The 16,253-nt window shown below is 42.2% G+C and overlaps 1 protein-coding gene across 2 annotated transcripts in view; it reads left to right on the plus strand.

The window, feature by feature from the left end:
• LOC126213131 (neprilysin-2-like) overlaps positions 1–16,253 on the plus strand; it is a 284,375-nt gene that overhangs the window by 164,711 nt on the left and 103,411 nt on the right. For both annotated transcript variants that reach the window (XM_049940746.1, XM_049940747.1), the window contains 3 exons: positions 4,836–4,969; positions 11,015–11,095; positions 12,446–12,694. In XM_049940746.1, coding sequence (XP_049796703.1) covers positions 4,836–4,969; positions 11,015–11,095; positions 12,446–12,694 — 464 coding nt within the window. The remainder of the gene's footprint in view (positions 1–4,835; positions 4,970–11,014; positions 11,096–12,445; positions 12,695–16,253) is intronic.

Raw genomic sequence — 16,253 nt, forward strand, 5'->3', positions numbered from 1 at the left:
GGTGCATATTGAAGTCCTTTCAGAGCCACTGACAGCTTTAACAGTGGTCAATAAAGGTCATATTTCCCTCTATTGTTTACTGTTCGCTTTTGTGCAATCAATACTTTCTTTCTAAGTATGAATTACCCCAGAAAATTATTCTGTACATTATTGGGGGGGGGGGGAAATATGCAAAATATGTCAGAAGGTTGATAGGTTTGTTACTAAGATTAAAAATTACATGAAGAGCAAAAGTAGCTGAACGTAATTGTTTGAGAAGCTCAGTAACATTTTCTTCCAGTTCAAGTTTTCATCAACATGTACACCCAAAAGTTTGGAGCTTTCTATCCCACTTACTGACTCCTGATCATGCACCACATAAGTTATTGCTGTGACTGTATTTCTTGCACAGAACTGAAATGTGGTGTCCCTGTTTTTGAATTTAGGGAGAGTCCATTATCAGAATTTTCAGAATTTTATTTACCAGATCATCTGTTGCTTTTTATCTTATAGGATATATTATAATACAAGTATAATCTGCAAAACACCAGTTTTGATTCAGTGCTTAACTCTGGTATAACTAAGAATTCATCGCTAAGCCATTTACAATGTATTTCAGAATCTGTTATAAACTGTTTCTTGATAGTTTCCCCTATTTATCCAGGTGCACCAACTAGTTAATACCTACAACAGGTATCGCTACTATTCCTGCTTAGTTCCTTATTGTTTCAAAACATGCATTTGACATCAGGCTAATTTGCATACTTGGGTCAAGAAAAACTTGTAAGTTATTCTTGTAGTCATCTAATGATATTGTTGTCTGTGTTAGGCTTACTAAAGACTTATTCTCATTATCCTCTCTTAAAAAATGCTTTTCTACTGCCAGTTTCCTCCAACTGCCTTTTAAAATGTTGACTTATCTGGAGGTCTTGTCTACATTTTGCCTCCTTACTTGCTTTCTGCTTATGCTGAATTGTCACATCTTCACCTGTTTCTGATCTGGTAATCTGTTTGTTCTCTACATCTGATAGTTTCTGAAATTCTTTGCTTCGTTTATTCATACTTTTGGAGATTACTGTTTCATTAGTATTGTGTACAGGATCATCACTTTTTGTGTCTGCACATTGCACAATTTGCTTACAATCCAGCTTTAACCTGATAAATACTGTAATTGTCGTGGCTTTACACCTGAATCATTTCAGAACTATGATTATTATCTTCAAAAGTTTCATCTTTATTTGCAGTGTTCACTGTCTGAGAATATAATTATTTCTCCATCACCATGCTCCTCTGTTACGCACCCTACATCTCTCCTCATATTTTGTTTTATTTGCACTAGGTAGAGCTATTATCAGATCTGTACCTCCTTTGTTTAGTCTCTTGTCCTTCTCTTTCCCCTACTCTCTGAAACTTATACACTTGACCACATTCCTAAACTTGTCTACTCGATACATTCTACTGTCACAAGAAGCTCTGCCATGCCCCTTCTTTAGCAACATCGACGTACTTCTGTGTGATTCTTTTATTTCTCTTGTAATACTGTTCTCCTCCTATTCTTGTTATTACCTTTTTCACACTTTCTGTGCTATTGTAATCATCTACTGCTTTCACTTGTTCTTCACCCCTAAATACATTAAGCTTTTGCTCTTTTGCCGATCTTTACCACAAGGACTGCTATTCTCTTTTGGAACATTTGCCCCACATATCTGAATGTTTTACTTTGATTGGACCATTTAGTTCTTTGCACACTTGACAGGTCAGGTACAGCATTTGGTTTTCCAAATTATTCCTCTGTTAATGGATAAGGTACTGTGGAACATTGAGCAAACTTTGGCATGCAATTAAAAACAAAAGGCATGGAAAGCACAGTCAATGCATTGTGTTACTTCATGACAGTGCACACCTCTATTCTGCTGGTCTCATTTACGAAATTATTCAACAGTTCTGGTGGGAGCAGCTGGATCACCTTCTTCACTGGCAGTATCTTTCTATGAGGAAGGCATAGAAAAGTTAATTCCCCTCTGTGATAGATGTCTGAAGAAATGTGGCAGCTACGCAGAAAAATAAAGAAAAGCTCTTTCTTCTCAAAATAAATTTTGGTTGGAAAAAATCTTTTTATGAGTTTCTTCCAAATCATTTTCCAGGCATCCCTCATACTATCCTTACGGTCCTGATGAATTGATTCGAATTTGTCTTCTGAAACTCCTTCAACATTTATGACAAATTATTCTTCCTGGTCTTGTGGAAGATGACGTGGAGGGCTTCCAAAGTGTGCTACGGGAGTTGGAGTGTGACAGTGACGACAAAGTGTGGTAGGAACAACAATCAGTTTATTTATCTATATCCATGGTCACAATGAAGTAGAAATTACGATCATGAGTTATCTGGTTCCCAACATGACAGGTAAGGCAATGGCAGATGAAGACATTGGGATGAAATACGGGACTACAGTGTGAATAGTGATTATGGAAAAGACTGAAACAACTGGAATGGTAGAAATTTTGGTAACTACATACGTAGCAGAGGTAATAACAGAGACGTTTATAGGTATGACAGAGATTCAGGAGTGCAGATTATGGAGGTGCAATCAGTTAATCCAAGGAACAATGTGTGTACACAGAGTCCACCGACATATGACTGACAATTTCAGTCAGCAGCTGATTGTATACTGAAAATATAATGAATACTAGCTATGAACAATTGAATGTGTTGAATTTTGAAGATGTGATGTTGCGTTTGCTTGGAGAGAGACAGGAAAATGTAATTTCTTTGGTGAGTCCAGTGCTTAAAATAGATGTTAATGGACTTATTTTTTCGTCTGTTCTTGATATGTATAGCACTGGATTTGTGTTGAGTGAGGTGCATTTTAGAAGTATGAAAGTGTAGCTTCATGGCTTACAGTGGACTAAGGTGAAGCGGGCTATCTTTGGAAGCAGTTTTGAAGCTAAGACACAGGTGTGTATCGAATTTTTGTCTCAGGGTGAGAGATTTTCTGTGAATTTTCTGATTGTGCTGAAGCTGGCAATTGATGTTATTTTAAGAGCTGATTATTTTTGTGTATGCATCAAGCAGCAATGGACGTGATTGGTGGTGACGTATTACTGCGGGACATATACAAGAAGACACAGCAGTGCATAGAAGAGCTGTGTGTTGCAGTCAGGCAGCATGTTAGTTGCTATTGGTTATGACCTCATGATGGGTGGAGAAACTTTAAGTTATCACAAGAGAAAACTGTGACCACACTTCGTTCACATTGCATAAAACTGAAATTCCATGTGAAAATTAGACAATTATTTGCCTTATCCATCCTGGTTTAGCAAATTTTAATGTGCTGCCCATATTCAAAAACCACATGGTGGGTGGAACACTAAACTTCCCAATTTTTGGCGAGCTACATTAATTTGCATTAGCCGAACTGATAGAATTTATATAATTGTAAACATAATTCTGATTCTAAATTATGATAGAAGCTGAAGAAAGGAGACATTTCTACTGAAATATTAGCACTGTGTTAGTGTGACGCAAAGGAGACTAGAATATATGAGTTGCTTCTTGAAACCTCAGTTAAATGATTTCAGTAGCCAGTTCCAAATGATCTCACAGTCTCAGGCAAGAGGTTCTTTCAGCTATAGAGAGCTGGAAACGTGGACATGTAAGATGCCAACTACACATAACTCATTTACGACTATTTTCAGATTACCTACCTCAGTCGTTTACAGGTCCTTGTTATGTAGAGGACAATAAGTATTAAGATAAAAATGAGCAGATTGAAATGATACCTAGTCACCTACCAAACCACATACCTAAAAGATCCTCTGGGTTCCAAATCTTGTAAGATAACCCAACTTAACAGCATTTCAATTCCAAAAATAAAAAAAAAGTATCCTGAATACGAGAGAAAAGCCTTGCGGCTCCATAGTCATCGCAACTACCTTACTACCTTATTAAGTCAACTTGGTGGGAGCTAAGAATAGCTAAACAAGCCAAGGCAGTTGAACAGCAAGCACGCTAAGGTACTCATGGCCAGAGACGGATCAGCAGAAGTACTTTCAAGACAAGTCCATAAAAAAGCGTCTAAGTTTCGGGAAAAATACCAAAAATTCGAACACTGAAAATGATAACAACATGTCCTCTGGGACATCTGAACTCAATCCTCTCCCACTAGTATCTTCCTCCAAAGAAAATGGTTATCGTACGTTTTTGGATAGGAAATTTTCGTAGGAACCTAAGGGTTAAATTTCGGTCATGTGCGTTAAGTGCTCGCTGTCAAACTATGTGGACTGTGATGGAGCTGAAAAGGACGTACACATCTGCATTTTTTGTCGCTAAACGACTCAGTGCTCATAAGCAATTTCTATACCTTTTCTTAATACATTCTGTATCATTTTTAAAACTAAACGCTATAATTGTTATATCACATACTGTGAAAATAGATTACATTTCCTGTCTTTTAATACATATTTCTAATTTTGTTTAGTGTTAATTTGTTCATTTTTTTGCAAACGTTCTAATTTTGGCAACTATCTCTCAAACTGCCTAGTGTAAGGTTCTTGAAAATAATTTTCATAGTAAATTTTAATTATATTTTCTATGGGATAAATGTAAATGGTGCGTAACATAGTAAAGTTAGTATTACACACTTTAAAAAAAATATTAATATTTTTATGTCACAAACAAAATGGGGTTCCAGTTTTGGGCAATTTCCTCTAAACAGTTTAGTCTTTACTGTTACAACCCTACGCATGACCAAAACATCCAAGAAGGATATTCCACAGCCATCTTCCATTTCGGTGGTAAACTAAGGCAGGCGGTCGTGTTGCGCCACGGTGCTGACTGAGCTGCTCTGCCTGTTGCAGGGGGCCCACGTGCTGCCACGACTGCACCCCCATGGAGCGCAGGCTGACGCTGGTGGCTGCGACCACGCTGCTGGCAGCCATCGCTCTCGCCGTCTCGCTGGGCGTCCTCTTTGCCAAGTGGCAGCACCAGCCCAGTATGGCCACAAAACTAAAACAAGCCTAAACAAACCTCTGCGTGTGCCTCAGCTGCTGCTGCTGCTGGTGGGTGTGGTCTTAACACAGGAGTACGATAGTGAATTCTCTGTCACGACATCCTCTGGCTAGAGTTATAAGGACCCATTCCCCGCTTTGGTTCTCAGGTTCTCATATCTGTTGTCCAGAACTTCACATCTATAAATCTTCCGGCAAATACCCTTAAACTGTATAAGAACCATAAAAAATTTCATTAAAATATCACATGCTCCATACACGTATTGTAAATTTGGAAAAATCAAACCTCTGATACCACCCACTTACTTTAACTTTTGAAGTCATCAAAACAGCATAAATGATTCACCGGGAAAAATTCAGTATGTATAAAAAATATGCCATAACTAAAAATCTACACCTAAATTCAGGTACAGCTGCAGATGTAGATGAAGTACCCTAACTCGAAATGAAGTCGAACTGAATAAGGCATGCTGAAGAAATAAGAGCAGAAAATGAGTTAAAAAAAGTAGCAGAGGAGGTTCGCTACTATGGCCGTAAAATAACTGATAATAGCCAAAGTAGAGAGTAGAGAGGATGTAAAATATAGACAGGCTATAGCTAGAAAAGAGCTTTTAGAAAAAGATATATTTGTTAACATGTGACACAAATTTAAATGTGAGGAAATATTTTAGGAATGTATTTATCGGGATATTACCAATATATGGAAGAGAAATGTGGTGATAAAGAGATCACTCAGAAAGATACGGTGCTGTGAAAGAATGTCGAAAATTAGTTAGGTAAATCGAGTAGCTAATTAGAAGGTATTGAATTGAAATGGGGGGAAAGAAATTAATGGCACGACATGACTGGAAGAAGGGAAAAGTAGGTTGTCACCAAAGAATATACAGTCTGGTAATGGTGAGAAATGTGGGAGTTAAAATGAGACTCTCGGGATAAGATATCGTGCAAAGCTGCACTGAACAACTCTTCAGACTGCAAACCACAACAGCATCACACAATCAAATTTGTTGCATGTGCAAAGTCACTGCGAAACTGGGTCTTTCAAACTTAACCCTGACAGCAGGCTCCCCTATAACTCTTCTCCACCACAACCAACATCCTAGAAAAAATGCCACTAACAAGGTGGCACAGTTGTTAACACAATGGTCTCGCATTCGGTAGGATGGCAGTTGAAGTCCTGCCATCCTGGTTTATGTTTTCCGTCACGTCCCTAAATCGCTCCAAGTAAATGCCACGTTGGTTCCTTTGAACGAACATGACTGTTTTCGTTTCCGCTCTTTGAAGCAATCCTACCTTGAGCACTATCTGTAATCACCATGGTGTCAGTGGTATGATGAACTTTAATCTTCCTTCGTTTTCAGAAAAACTATAGTAGAAAACTATCAAACTCTTGTGTGATCTTTCTTAATAATTACGACAGCAAAGATCGCTTAATGGGGCTATTGAACATATACAAAAAAGAGTCGCAAAAATGGTCACAGGTATCTTTAATCAAAGTAAGACAGACAATGACACTCGAAGATCGATGCTAATTACCCAACAAAAGTGCACTGACAGTGGCTAGAACCAGCTTTATTTATCATACACATAGGGAGCCCAAAGGAAAGATTAGACTAATGAAGCACATACAGCGTGCACAGAGGTGTTTATCAGTAATTCTTCCCACTGCACAGAGGCCGAGCACAGACACTTGTCTGTGAAGTCAGGTCAGCTATTGGAAATCTGGGGTGCACCTTCTATGGTAATAAAATGTTATTAGAGTTCACAGTTTTTACAAGTAGTTGTTTCTCTGCGCTAGCCTCGGCTACCCCTCATTCAGCTCCGTCGTGGATTCTAACTGACGTCTGTCCAGTTAGCGAAGTGGTTGCTCGCTCAGGAGAAGGTATTAGAGAGCCTGGCGCCACGGCAGGTTGCTGACGAATAGGGAAGGTCGTCGCCCAGCGTGAAGTGATCTCGCTTCGGCTGCTGAAGTATTCTCCATCCCACTCTGAATTCTACGATGATCCTTGATGACCAATCCGCGATGTACCCCTGTCAGTAGTCGTGTGATCGGTTGATCCCCTCCCTAACACCTGGTACGTTTGAACAGCCTTAGATGCCTCTGTGTTGAAGAGGCATGTGGACCCAGAGAGGACCTGTTGCTGGCTTCGATGTTGGAGTTCGGTGCTGGCAGCACCCTGTGGTGTGGTGTTGTGAGGAGACAGCCAGTTTCTCCATCAGTAGACGGAAGGTGGCGGACAGCCCGAGGTTCACCAGCTGAACACCATCGTCTCAAGTGCATTGTCGGCTAATTCATAGACTGTGCTGTAGTTTATAGGACACAGATCCACTACAGTAGCGTAATCATGGAATCACGACCTAGCGAATATGCTTGTCTTACTGCATTTAGTTTTCTTTCGGAGTCTTCTTTCCGCTGTATGCGTATTCCCACTGAGCATATGGTGTGGTAACATGTTGACTACCTAACCCATTTGGGACATACTGGCATACTTCCTGATTCCGCCTCTGTCTGTGGTATGACTTAATTTTCCTGTGGTAATTTTTATAAGTTGTAATAAAATTTTTTAATTTCCTACCCCTTTCTGTTCAGTGCTGTAACACCAGGCTCTGCATGTGTATGCAAGAGCAAGAAACCCTATTGGAAGGACCCTCCTACAGGAACTTCCCTTTGCTTTACAGAGTGTGGATGAGGGCACATGTGGACAACGTCATTGACCAGAATGTCATTGCATCATGGGTTAAAGCCGACTAGTCACCTCAGTGGCTAAAATGTGGAACTACTATTTGGAAAAATTTGGGTCAGAATCCGCATCTGGGCAATATAATTCCTCTGCAAATTCTCAATGACCAGTTTTCCTTAAAAATTTCGAGTCCATTTATCTACTCCATTCTCCTACCATCGACAGATGCTTTGTTTGTTATCTGGGAGGGCGTCTCTGAGGCAGAACATTGAGAGTAAAAGATTATCCCTAACCTATGAAAGTTCTAATTTGGCTGTACGTCATCATACTTGTTTAACACATTTGCTTCCTATGCTTCTTAGATTCTCTACAATCACTAACTCTTTACGTAATCGGTTCAATAGATTATCTGATTCTGTAAAGAATCAGTTCAGTTTTTACTCTTCTGGAAAGCTCTGAGCACAACTACTGCAAAATGGTCACCTTTTCTTGTTGACACTTCTTGATGAATGAAAACCCTGTTAGAAGCTGGGAAGGTTGTGCGGTTATGAATATGCGCAATAATTTGCTACACTGTCTGCATCTGTCTCCACGTTGGCGTCTGAAAAGACGTGCAACATCTTGCAGTTACTGCATCAACACATGTTTCCTACAGCTACACCACAAAGTCTGTCTGAATTGACTGCACACTGACAAACAAATATTCGAGCACCTATATGACTGCATGCAACCGACGCGTTAACAACACACAGCAATATTGCTTCTGTGTCTGCTTTGTGTACTTCTGATGCACTGACTGACTTGCAGTTGCATGTAAGTGTCTGTCTGCAATATTGCCTCTCTTTGCTGCTGTGAAATTAGTGTGCGTATTAGGAGGAGTTTGCACTAATGCGTGTCTGGTATTGTGAAATGGATATGCACCAACAACGGATGTGCTGATTTGTTTGCAGTTGGCTGATAATCCCTGTGTCCGGAAGACTTTGCAACATTGTCTCTTCATTTACTATTAAAAACAGTCTTGATCATGATTTATTTATCAAGGTGATCGGTTTTGACCACTACTGTGGTCATCTTCAGACCTACAAGTTGTATACAAACCTTTAATTAGATGGCTACATACATTAAAGAAAATACATAAAGTTATAAAGCTATAAAACGATGAATTACCATTGAGTAGGAACCTCTTTCTGTTGGAGAATCACTACTGGAGAAACCAGTGCACGTCTTACTATATATAATGGAGGCTCCGCCCACTTCTGACGGCATGATGTCATTACTAACCAATGAGTTCTTAGTTAAAAGAACATTGTCAGTAATTAAAAATAAATACACACAAAACTTAGCTTATTAAACAGCTATTGTCAATTAAGAAGCGTTAAAAATATTTAAATATGTAGGATAAATGAACTTCGGTTTGGCAGTACATGGGTTGCCCTCTCAATGCCTGTTAGTGAACTATTTGGAACCACTGGTTGCCATGGTGAAGTTGGACGCCGTTCCAAAGATGAGGCAGCAGGCTTCTTTCCACTTTTATAGCTTTATAACTTTATGTATTTTCTTTAATGTATCGTCGTGGTCTTCAGTCCTGAGACTGGTTTGATGCAGCTCTCCACGCTACTCTATCCTGTGCAAGCTTCTTCATCTCCCTGTACCTACTGCAACCTACATCCTTCTGAATCTGCTTAGTGTATTCATCTCTTGGTCTCCCTCTACGATTTTTACCCTCCACGCTGCCCTCCAATGCTAAATTTGTGATCCCTTGATGCCTCAAAACATGTCCTACCAACCGATCCCTTCTTCTAGTCAAGTTCTTTAATGTATATAGCCCTCTAATTAAAGGTTTGTATACAACTTGTAGGTCTGAAGATGACCACAGTAGTGGTCAAAACCGGTCACCTTGATAAATAAATTGTGATCAAGACTGTTTTTAATAGTAAATATTTGTAAGACATTGATCACTGCCACTCCCGTAATGTATTCAAAAGTAATTGTCTCTTCATGATGCTGTGAAACGAATATGCACTGTGAACAGAATCGCTGGCTTACATACTATCACCTACAATCACTGTGTGCACAAATGTTTGCAATTTTGCTTCAGTGTGATGCTGTGGAATGGCTATGCACTGACACTGGAATTTCTGCATGCTTGCAATTGGCTGCGATCCCTGTGTTACCAATGGTTTGCAATATTGGCTCTCTGTGCTGTTTGACAGGGAAGTTGCTGCCTTATTTACAATTTACTGTATCGCTGTGTTACCAAGTTTTCATTGCATTCTCTGCTATTGTGGAATGAGGATGCACTGACAGGTGAATTCCTGAGATGAAGCCGTTATGAGCAGCTGCCATGTTAGTAGCTTTGTAAAATCCCACACCACCACATTTCTGTGAACTGGAAATTGAGCTAAGCTATGAATCGCATGCTGTTTGAGATTCTCTTCCTCCCCTCTACAATTAGGTTTTCTACAGTTTCACAAAATCGTTTAAGCTCAATACCAGGATGCCTCCTGAGAAAGGGCGTGGCTGACCTCCTTCCCCATGGCTCCCAAATTCAAGCTTCATCTCCAATCTCTACCTGATTAGACCTGGAGGGTCGTTGCAATTTAAATTACACCATACACACATTCCTGGATGCTTAATGGATAGAACTGCTTCTAGTGATTGTTCAACAATCGTGTAACCATACAACAACGGGTTTTCATCGTATTTATATGCAATAAATTATATCTGTTGATGTTCAGTGTCAAGTGCCAATCTCTGCTCCAACCATCGATCCTCTGCAGGCCTTCCTCAGTTCCTTTCCAATTTTAGACAGCTAAAATTTCTCTATGTGCAGTCTCATCATCTGCAGAGAGCACCATGTACTCTCCAACGGTATTCACTAGGTTATTTACATGTAGTGTGAACAATAATGGTCCCAAAGCACTCCCTTTCAGTATGCCCAAAGCTACTTTCACATCTGAAGATATCTCCATTAAGAATAAAACGCCGTGTTCCATTTGCTTGGAGCTCCTCAATGTCATCCCAAAACTGTTCTTTACACCACAATTCGATTCTCCAGTAAACCCTAACCTTGCTTCCTACTTATGGACTGAGCCTGTGTGTGATTACGTGGCACTTCCACGTTTGCAGTCCCTTGCAGCTGTTGCATCTGCCTGCTTCTGAGCGCTGACGTTACAATCTTGTGGTCGGACCAGAGACTGTCAGCAGCCTGTGCATCGCTGCCTGTACCCAGCCTGTGGTTTGCAGCTTGCGGCATTAAGCTTTGCAAACGCTTGCACTAGCTAGCCTGTTGTCGTTAGTAGCTGCTGATGGCACTTGGGTTTCAGTACAGAAGGAACATGTTTGCAGGAGCCAGTCAGGTGCCAGTATCCCAATCCACCAATCAGAGCCAGGAGGACCTCTGCCTGACACAGGGATGCATCCAAGCAGGTTAGTACTTGTGCTCTCTTCAGCATCTACCTACAGATGTAAATGTACCCAGAAAAAAAAACAGGAAAGTACCTGGCGACAAAAGTGACCTCATCACATAGTAGATGCAACGTTTGTGAGGAGAAAGAGCATGTGGGAGTGACATTGTGACAGAAAGAAGGGAAATTTCTTGTGTGTGTGTGCAGGTGGTGGGGGGGAGGGGCGGGGGTGACAGACCGAGGCAGAGAAAGCTTGTGTTTGTGTGAAGGACAGGAAGCTTTGTGTGCGTGTGTGTGTGTGTCTGTGTGTGACAGATACCAAAAGACAGCATTACATCACAAAACTATATACAGAATTACAAGTGCGTGTTGGAAGCAATGCTTTGAATTTCTCGTGTGAAAACCCTAAAATTCAAACGTTATTAGCATTCAGCCCCTTTATTCTTCACTGCTACATATTTATCTCTCAGCATAGTCACCCTCCCGAAGAACACATCTCTCTCAATGAGAGACCAGTCTGTTGATTCTGTCACTGTAGAATGTTTGATTTTGTTGACAGAGCCACAACCTCACGTCTGCTTGCATCAATTCGTAACTATCAAAATAAAGTCCTAGGACATTCCGTTTACATTTTGAAAGCAGATGAAAATCTGATTGAGCCAAGACAGGACTGTATGGAGAACGAGCAATGACTGGGCCCAAGGTGTCGCAGTGATCGTATGTGGTCTGACACTGACTATCTGAAGGAGAGGGTGCTGCACGTGTGGACGACTTGAAGGAGAGAGCGTTGCACGTGTGAACGAGCTGCTAGAATTCGGAAATCGATTGCTGCGCCCTGTTTCTCACGCACCTGCGTAGTTATATCACACACCGCCATGTTGCACGCTACGGCTTGGAGACCTCTAGCGACAGAGGGCTTCAAATATGCAGACATGAAGGACAGAGATGTAGAATGTCAGTAACGTTTGTTTAATTTAAAAAGCTTTAACGGTTTTCGTGTAAGAAATTCTGAGGCATTACTTTTCATCACTCCCTCGTACATGCCACAGAAACTTTTTTGGTGTGTGTCCAAGCAATCTCCACAGACAAAGGCAACTGTCAAATGATAATCTTCCATGAACAGGACTAGCAGTGAAAATTAAGGCCTTACCTGTGGTTACGATATAGCCATATATTAAAGTACCAGTGAGTATTTTGATACAATGTAGAACAGGCATAAAGACACTTCACTAATTATTAAATAGTGTAATATTTACATGTCGGATGTTTCCCCTCAGGGAAATGGCCATCTTTAGAACTATCACTGCTCCAGTCAGGAGTTCTGCCTGCAAGGTCAGTGAGTGATTTCTGGTGTGGTGTTTGCCCGGACCAGCGTCTGAGGTGCTGAGCAAACTGGACCCATCGGCGGACCCCTGTGATGACTTCTACCAGTACGCGTGTGGCAACTACGTGCGCACCACCAACATCCCGGATGACAAGTCGTCGGTGGACACCATCTCAGCTCTCACCGACCACCTGCTGGAGAAGCTGCGCAACGCCATAGAAGAGGAGCTGACCGAAGCTGTCGTCCCACGGAGCCTGCAGCTGGCGCGCGACTTCTACAGGGCCTGCATGAACAAGCGTGAGTACTCGTGCTCCAGACTCTGTCAGGAGACACCTGCTACCTGGGCGAGAGCGCCGTGTGTCAGCAACCTGCGCTTGCTGCTGCAGTGTTTCCATCTCGCGTGTGAGTACGGCTACTTGCCTGTAACACCATGATCAGCCAACACTGCGTAGCGGATCTGTCAGTCTGGTGTGGTCCGAGTTACCTTCCACTGCTGTTCTTCAAATACAGTCGCCTGTCTGTTTTGTTCTAGCGTTCTGGCTACTCTATACCACGGCCAAGTGTAAAGTTATTCTTCTCGACTTCTTCTCCTGGCTGGGTGATCCTGTACGAGAGCGTCTCGCTATTTCCAGCTACTAAATGATGAACAGGTCTTCAACGAGAATCTGCTGTATTGCATCTATTTATATCAGTTGTGAAGACAGATCCAATAAATAACTCATAGTTTCAAATACATCATGCAGCATACAAATACACCCAATTCAACTTGTGATCTAAGATTTACATTCTTTATTTGTCTTGAGTGTTTTATTGCAGTATGTCTGTCTACTGTAAGGTGTTCACGACAACTTCACGTGACGTCACCAAGGCATAAACGTGCACCTCCAGCAGGTGGCGACGCGCCTTGCCCTGCTGTGTTACGCCACTGTAGGGGCCGCATCTGCATGGATTGCACATCGGGATAGATGCACAGTGAGTTTTTGTCAGTCCATAAATTGTTGCTAAAAGACACGTCCATTCTCCGCCAGCGTGAGCGTCTGCAGTGGAACACTGGTCATTCTCACTAATAACCCACGTTACACTACACTACTCTCGTACGAGGGTGACCTTTTAGGTTTGAACATGAGCTAGCACCGGTCTCCCAGCCCCTCGCGGAAGTTACTTACCACCAAACTGCAAGTTGTGTACGTTCCGCAAGCAGTACTTGCTACTCAGGTATGACGGTCATCTTTCAAGGTTACAAGTCTGAATGAGTGTGAGCACTCGTCCCCAGACCCTACAGAATGCTATCTAATGCTAGCCTCGAGCACTGTATGTCTCTCACATACAGTGTAACTCAAAAGAATGGCAAATTTTGGAATGTGTTGCGGCAGTGCTGCAAGGTAGGTGGCCGCCGAATGACGGATACATTGATCAGCCAGAACATTATGACCATGGACCTACTATCTGTACAAAGCCATCCAGGCAGTAGCCGTGTCACCTGGTGAGGAATGATTGCTAGTCAGACATACGCTCGGTGCATGTAGTGTCAGTAATCGTGCTGTCCACCTGTAGAATGGGGAGGGATGCTATCTACCTGACTTTGACCGAGGGCAAATTTTGATGGCCTGGAGGTTCTGCACGAACATTTCGTAAACTGCATGACTTTTCGGGCGTTTGAGGAGCGCTGTAGTGACTGACTTCAACACGTGGTGAGGTGAAACCGCGTCCAGACGTAATGCGGTTGTGGGACCACCACTCACTACAGATGTCGGACGTCATAGGCTAGACAGACTGGTAAAACAGGACAGGTGGAGACCTGTGGTGGATATAACATCAGACTGTAATGCAGGGCAGAGTACAGCTGTGTCTTAAACACTCAGTGCACCAAACACTCCTAACAATGGGCCTCTGCAGCCGACGACCTGTGCATGTACCAGTGGTAACACCACGGCATCGGCAACTAAGACTCAAATGGGCGCGTCACCATCAGCACTGGACGTTGGCGCAGTGGCAGAGCACTGTACGGTCTGATGAGTTCCCATACCTTCTTTATCATGCCGATGGGATGGGACGATTCCGTCGTCTTCCAGGCCAACAGCTCCTTGACACCCGTACTTCGTGATGGAGAGAATCTGGCAGCGTCCTCATTATGCTTCTGTAGCATTCATGTGGGCATCCATGTGTCCAGTGGAGCTCTGGTAAGGCACCATGAGTACCAAGAGTATTGTACACTGGTTGCAGACCATGTACATCCCTTTATGACAATCATGTTTCCCGGCAACAATGGCATTTTTCAACAAGGAAATGCGCCACGTCACAAAGCAAGATGTGTATTGGAGTGGTTTAGGGAACACGGTTACGAGATCCAGTTGATGTGGTGGACTCCAACTCGCCAGCTATGAACTCCATTGAACACATGTGGGAAGTGACTGAACGTGGCGTCAGAGTTCATCGTCACCTCCCCGGAACTTACGGGAATTATGTGACTTGTGTGTGCTGATGTGTTACAAACTCCCTCCAGCGATCCACCAACGCGTCATAGCTTCCATGCCACGACGCCTTTCAAATGTTACCCACACCATGGGCGGACATACCGGCTGTCAGGTAGCTGGTCACAATGTTCTGGCTGGTCAGTGTAGAATGCTGCTCACAGTAAAGAGTAGAAATGGAACAATGGAACTGGGTGCAGCATCCCATTATGGCAAAATCCTATTACACGAATGTATGTATGGAGGCGTCATTTCAACATGGGTCAACGTGGTCGTGTTTCTTTATCGCGTGAAATCAGCACCTGTGTCCGTAATTCTGAAGCCACGGGTTCTGCATTGAAGAAGCAGTCTGCAGGGATACTCCAAATACATATGGGAGACAATATTGAGGCTGTGCGAAATGCTTTCTCAAGAAGTCCAAAGTGCTGTCTTCGACGTCAGACAGTCTGTCAACAGTTGTATCCTTCAACTGTTCAGTACACTCTGAAAGTGAATTTAAAGTTCCATTGCTACAAGCTGCGTGGAATTCTCTGTACTGTAAATTGACATAAATAAATACGTATGTGTAAAATAATTGTGAATTGTGTTGATGCATTAGCCTCCATTCCAAAATTTGCCGTTTTTTGAGTCACTCTCTACTATTTGCTACACTGGGTACTCACACTGAGGTTACGTGGCCGATGTTCTTGTAGAGAAATTAGTAGCGCAAAGTAATTCTGATACTTGCTGCTGACAACTGTGCAGAGTTTCAGCCACCTGCCACACACAGCGCAAGTTTTAGGTAAACACGAATGGCGACTCGTTTGGAAAACTGGCCAGGCGAAGAATCCGCTCAGTTATTCGATACCTGTGGCCGAAACATTTTACCGCGTCTGAGATCCAGTGTTAATCAGGCCCCTGGCAAGGTAATCCTAACAGAAAGCTAGAATAGCCAATGTGAGTAATCACACACCACTGACAATACGAAATAAAATGTATTAATTCACTTAGTTGTAAAGCGTCAAAACCACTGAACTTGTCCAGAAGCAATTCAGAATTTACAATGAGGTTCCACACAAATTAAATCTTGTCCTATCGTAGCTGTCCAGCAAATAAACAAACAAAAACAAAAAAATTGAAAAAATTATCTCCACAAATTTGAAATCACAGATGAAAATTTCTTCCCACAGTATATTCAATGTTAGTAAATGCTGGAAAACACACCAGATTCCTTGCTTCATCAGATCACGTCACAAGACATCAGATGACACTAGAAAAGTGTTACAGTACCACTACATCAATTCGAACTTTTCAAATCCAAATTCAAAGATACGCTGAGCTGATTCATTACCTACATCAGTGGCTCCAACATTCCCGAGACGATTACCCATAAGCGCAGTCGGATA

Source organism: Schistocerca nitens, chromosome 11, assembly GCF_023898315.1.
Source record: "Schistocerca nitens isolate TAMUIC-IGC-003100 chromosome 11, iqSchNite1.1, whole genome shotgun sequence".
NCBI classification, from domain to species: Eukaryota; Metazoa; Arthropoda; class Insecta; order Orthoptera; family Acrididae; genus Schistocerca; species Schistocerca nitens.